The 4649-nt window shown below is 57.1% G+C and overlaps 2 protein-coding genes across 2 annotated transcripts, besides 16 other annotated features; both read right to left on the bottom strand.

Annotated features, from left to right (window-relative positions):
* Positions 1–262: 262 nt before the first annotated feature.
* Positions 263–294: a microsatellite.
* Positions 295–436: 142 nt separating this feature from the next.
* Positions 437–465: a microsatellite.
* Positions 466–775: 310 nt separating this feature from the next.
* Positions 776–802: a microsatellite.
* A 311-nt stretch (positions 803–1113) lies between these two features.
* Positions 1114–1140: a sequence feature (GA-rich).
* Positions 1141–1271: 131 nt separating this feature from the next.
* Positions 1272–1324: a sequence feature (GA-rich).
* A 14-nt stretch (positions 1325–1338) lies between these two features.
* Positions 1339–1383: a sequence feature (GA-rich).
* Positions 1384–1531: 148 nt separating this feature from the next.
* Positions 1532–1566: a sequence feature (A-rich).
* Positions 1567–1679: 113 nt separating this feature from the next.
* Positions 1680–1777: a microsatellite.
* Positions 1777–1795: a microsatellite.
* Positions 1796–1879: 84 nt separating this feature from the next.
* On the bottom strand, positions 1880–2326 carry Tco025E_05395 (ubiquitin-conjugating enzyme E2; the record flags this gene model as incomplete). Its single annotated transcript, XM_029372294.1, has 1 exon — positions 1880–2326. One exon carries the CDS (start codon positions 2324–2326, stop codon positions 1880–1882), a length of 447 nt encoding a protein of 148 aa, XP_029227930.1.
* Positions 2327–2338: 12 nt separating this feature from the next.
* Positions 2339–2368: a microsatellite.
* Positions 2369–2386: 18 nt separating this feature from the next.
* Positions 2387–2420: a microsatellite.
* An 89-nt stretch (positions 2421–2509) lies between these two features.
* Positions 2510–2545: a microsatellite.
* A 194-nt stretch (positions 2546–2739) lies between these two features.
* Positions 2740–2792: a microsatellite.
* A 121-nt stretch (positions 2793–2913) lies between these two features.
* Positions 2914–2952: a microsatellite.
* Positions 2953–3119: 167 nt separating this feature from the next.
* Positions 3120–3158: a microsatellite.
* Positions 3159–3269: 111 nt separating this feature from the next.
* On the bottom strand, positions 3270–4439 carry Tco025E_05394 (alanine racemase; the record flags this gene model as incomplete). Its single annotated transcript, XM_029372293.1, has 1 exon — positions 3270–4439. One exon carries the CDS (start codon positions 4437–4439, stop codon positions 3270–3272), a length of 1170 nt encoding a protein of 389 aa, XP_029227929.1.
* Positions 4440–4516: 77 nt separating this feature from the next.
* Positions 4517–4558: a microsatellite.
* Between the last annotated feature and the right edge of the window lie 91 nt (positions 4559–4649).

Below are 4649 nucleotides of genomic sequence, written 5' to 3'. Positions count from 1 at the left end.
TTTTCTTTTTCTTTTTTTTCATTTTCTCTCCTCGCGTTCCCTTTTTTTTTATTACCTCCTTTTTTTTCATATATATATTTGTGTGCGTTTGTTTGTTTCTCTTAAGTCTCTGTGGGCAGTGCGGCTGTGGCGTGCGCGATGGGCGGGTTTTCGCCGGAGTCTCGGTCCGGGCGCACTTTTCCACCCCCCACCCACCCCCCTGCGCGGACGGCGCGCACAGCCGGCGCCGCGTTCAGGCGCGGCAGGAAGACGCGGAAGAAGAAAAAGAAACAAACGAAACGAAACGAAACGAAAACAACGACAACAACAACCGGGGTGCGGGGAATGGGCAGAAAGGGGAGAAACAAACTCCAAGCGCACAAAATAGATGTGTACGTGCGCAGGAGCACGGCAGGACACGTCGGTGCACGGAGAAGAGGAAAAGGGGAGTGGCCGAAAGCAGAAGAGCAGGAAGAAGAAGAAAAAAATCACGCAAAACGGCAAACCCAAAAAAATGGGACACACACACAGAAACAAATATATATATATGTATGCGGCGAGAGAGAGGGAGCGAGCGAGAATGCAGAAGAAATTGCAGACAACATAGAGAAAGGGGAGTGTGCCCCTCTGCCAGTCTCCGCGCGCGTCACTCCTCGCCTCGCATGTCGTCCGCCGGTTCACCCGCGCCACTGTCACAGAGGACGTCTGGGTCCGGCCGCCTGCTCGTTTGCCGCCGCCCCCCGCCGCTCATCGCGGCTGAGACTCCCTTCACCCTCCCCCAGCGACCCTTCCTTTTCTTCCTCCTGCCTGCCTGCCTGCCTGCAGCCCAGAAACCATCTCCTTGCTGCTTGATGCTACCTCCACGCCGTATTTTCTTGCGCACCTTCTCGGAGGCCGAGCGGTGCCCACACACACACGCACCTCCCTTTCATTCTGCGCCTTTGCCGGTGGGTGGTGGGACGCACCGCAAGGCCCAAAACACGCAAAAGCAGGCACCCTGCAGCTGTGGCGCGTTATCCGCCTCATCTCACAACGTCGCCCTTCACGCACTCCAGGGATTCCCCCGCCTCTCCTTCTGTGTGCCTGCGACGACGGCGCCGGTGGAGGGGGTGGGGGAAGGGAAGGGAGGGGATCCTCTGCTCTTCCTCCTCTTCTCTACTCAGCCCCCCGCCACACTCACACACACGCTCCTCCGCGTTACTGCGGCTGCAGTTGCCACGTCCCTTGTCTGCTTTCCCCCTGCTCTTTGCCGTTACTGTTATTGGACGGAACGGGGAGCAAGTCCCCGGCCGTCTTTGTTTTCTTTTTTGTTGTCTTTTTTTTCTTCTTGTAACTTCTTCTTTTCCCCCCGTTTTCGTTTCTCGTTCTGTGTGTGTCTCTCTCTCTCTCTTTTCGTTTCTTTCTATTTTTTTTCCTTATTTTGTTTTGTATTTCCGTTTCTCCTCCCCCCGCCCTGCAGTCATTTTCTTCACAGCCGCATTCCGCTTCTTTTTTCCTTCTTTCTTTTCTTGGTTTGGGTTTTTTTTTGTGTGCCTCTTTTTTCACCCCACACTTTTTTTTTGTCTTGATTTTGTTGTTTTTGTTGTGGCGCGCGTGAGGCGAGGCGGAGCGTAACTTCTGCCGCTGCGCCTCGCCCAACGCCGCCCTCATATCCTCCTCCTTCTTCTTCTTTACCATGCCGCTGCCGGCCCTCCCGCCCGCACACACGCACGCGCACACACACGCAGCCGCACGTACAGCCAAACAAACAAATCAGACTCCTGCCGCAGGCACCCACAGACACACACACACACACACATATATATATATATATATACACCTGTATCCGTGCGTAGATGTCTCAGTATTAACCTAGCACCAATAATACTATTAGTGCCCCAAGGCGCGGGCGCCTGCGCCTTTACATGGCGTACTGACGGGTCCAATCCATCGCCGTCTTGTTAAACGCGCCGCGGTCCGACTTGTACTGCCGGGCAATGTCGGGGACGAGCGGGTCGTCGGGGTTCGGGTCAGTCAGCAGCGAGCAGACGGAGAGCAGCACCTTCGAGATGGTCAGGGCGGGCGACCACTGGTCCTTCAGAATGTCCAGGCAGATGCCGCCGTTGTTGTTTATGTTCGGGTGGTAAATCTTCGTCGTGAACTGCAGCTTCGGCGGCTTGAACGGGTAGTCGGAGGGGAAGTGAATGTTGAGAAAGAAGAGGCCACCGGCGTACGGCGAGTCCTCCGGCCCTATGATGGTCGCCTTCCAGTTGAACAGGTCATTCTCGCTGATGGGGCCGCCGCTGGTGTTCGCCGGCGGGTCCCGCTCGAGGTCCTTCAGCTCCTTTTGGATGCGTCGAAGCGCCATGGGGGGGGGTTGTTGCTTGCTTCGCCTTGATTTGCTTTCCTTGCCGGCCCGCACGCACGCAGAGAGCGAAAACGGGAGAGAGAGAGAGAGAGAGGCGGGGCGTGGCGGGGAGCAACGATGCGTGGCGGCTGCGTCGCACGGCGGAGACAAAGCGAGAGAAGCAGCGGCGGCAACAGAAAATTCAAAAAAAAAAGAGGAAAAGAGACCAAAAAAAAAAAACTACTCACACTTAGATGAGGTGCGGCATCTCCAGTCATCCCCCGACGCCCGCCCCCTCCGCCTCCAAACACGGCGCTCAGGGGTTGTTGTCGCTTCGGGTTGGCTGCTTTGCTCCCCCCACCCCGCCCCTCGTTTGCGGGGGAAGAAGAAGCGAAAGCGGCATCACACACAGAGCGACAGTTACAGACACATTGATATACACACAAGTAAAGATTTATATACACATGTAAAGATATATATATATATACTGCACATTACAGACTGCACGTGAGTCAAGTAGAGAACGGGGGGAAGGCGGGCGCCACGCACCGCAGACACGCATGGCGGCAGAGGCGGACACGCCGATCGCGAGCGAAAATGGGAGGGGAAGAGGGGGAGAGAGAAGAGCGAGAGAGGGAAAGAGAAAGGTGCGCCAGGCATGAATCTGAACTTCATCCGTGGTCAAATGCATACCGAAGTTTGTGTTTTTTTTTCTTCTTCTTTAGGAGAAAACCGTTACCCGTTCTGCGCGTGCGTCGCCGCGCGCGGTAGAGGCAGCAAAATAAAAAAAATAACAATAAAAATATTGGCAATAAAACAATAAAATAATAAAATAATTAAACAAGCAAACAAAACGCTACCGATAAACACGTTAACGACAGAGTAAAAAGAAAAAGAAAACAAACACCAACGCAGGTGACACGCAGAAGCACGCACGGATATTTGTCTGCGAGTGTCCGCGTTGCTACGTGGTGTATACTCGCGGGACACGGATAGAAATCCCGCAGAAAAGCTGGTTCGGAATCGACCCCACAGACGCCGCCTTTTCCCCAACGTCCTCGCCCCAGACACGGATGCGGGCCTCGTCCTTCACCGCGGCCATGATGGCGCCAATGTCTTTGCCGACCTCCTCCGGGTAAACCACGACGGCGGTCATGTCCATGTTGACGCTGCCGTGCACGGTGCCTGCGATGGGGTCGGCGGCGCCGTCGGGCGTCACGGTGACGGCCATCCCCTTGTACTCGCGAATGAAGCCGTCGGCGTAACCGAGCGGCAGCATCACGACGACGGCGTCCGCCGAGGTGGGTTCCAAGCCGTAGCCCACGCCCTCGCCCCTCCGCACCGGGAAGTGGTGCAGAACTTTGGTGTAGAGGCAACTCGCGGGCTTCCCGGCCCACAGCCTCTGGTCGGTGACGCTGCGCGGGCCGTACAGCATGAGCCCCGGGCGCACGTACGTCTCCTCCAGCCCAATCCGCTGCTCCACGGCGCCTGAGTTACTCACCGACGTGGCCCGCACCTCCACCCCGCCGTCGCGCAGGAACTGCACTGCCCTCTTGAATGTATCATAGTGGGCCTGCGTCTCGGCACGCCGCGCCGCCGCCGCCGCCACGCTGAAGTGCTGCAGCAGGTGGTCCACCCCGCCCCGCTGCCGCAGCAGGGGCAGCACCTCCGCCAGCTCGTCCGGGCGCAGCCCCAGGCGGTTCATGCCGGTGTTCAGCTTCAGGCACAGCTTTGTGCCGTCGAACGCAGCGGAGGCGCAGAACGCCTTTAGTTGTGAGACGGTGGCCAAAACAGGCGTGAGCCGCGCCGCCGGCTGGTCGCCCTGCTCGTAGTAGCTCTGGCAGCCCTCGTTCATCACCTCGGTGTCGGAGAAGACGAAGATCTCGCTGCGGGGGTCTGTCGCTATGCACGGCTGAGTCGCGCGCAGCAGCAGCGCCTCGCCCAGCGAGGCCACGCCGAAGTTGCGTACCCCACACGCGTCGTGGAGGTACCGGGAGACAGTCTCCATGCCGTGCCCGTAGGCGTTGCCCTTCACCATCGCGATCACTTCCGCCGCGCCAGCGAGGCGCCGCACGCATTCGACATTATCGGCGATGTTCCGCAGACTGACCTCGAGGTACGTTGAGTGACGCATGACGATTGCCAGGAAGGGACAACAAACAGGCAAAAAAAAAAGAAGAAAACGGCAAATAAATATGAACTGTGGTGTGTAAAATATAAAATAAAAAGTAATAAGCACGAGAAAGAAAATAAGCTGACGGCGCGGCCGCAAAAAACTCACACGCACAGTCGTAGACGCAGCGCTTCCCGCCGGTGCAGTCCAGAAACCCTTCTTGAACGGTCT

Source organism: Trypanosoma conorhini (genome assembly GCF_003719485.1).
Source record: "Trypanosoma conorhini strain 025E chromosome Unknown Tco_14.4_contig_00313, whole genome shotgun sequence".
NCBI lineage: Eukaryota > Euglenozoa > Kinetoplastea > Trypanosomatida > Trypanosomatidae > Trypanosoma > Trypanosoma conorhini.
The sequence above is the reverse complement of the archived record's forward strand: the minus strand, read 5'-3'. Positions and strand labels throughout refer to the sequence as shown.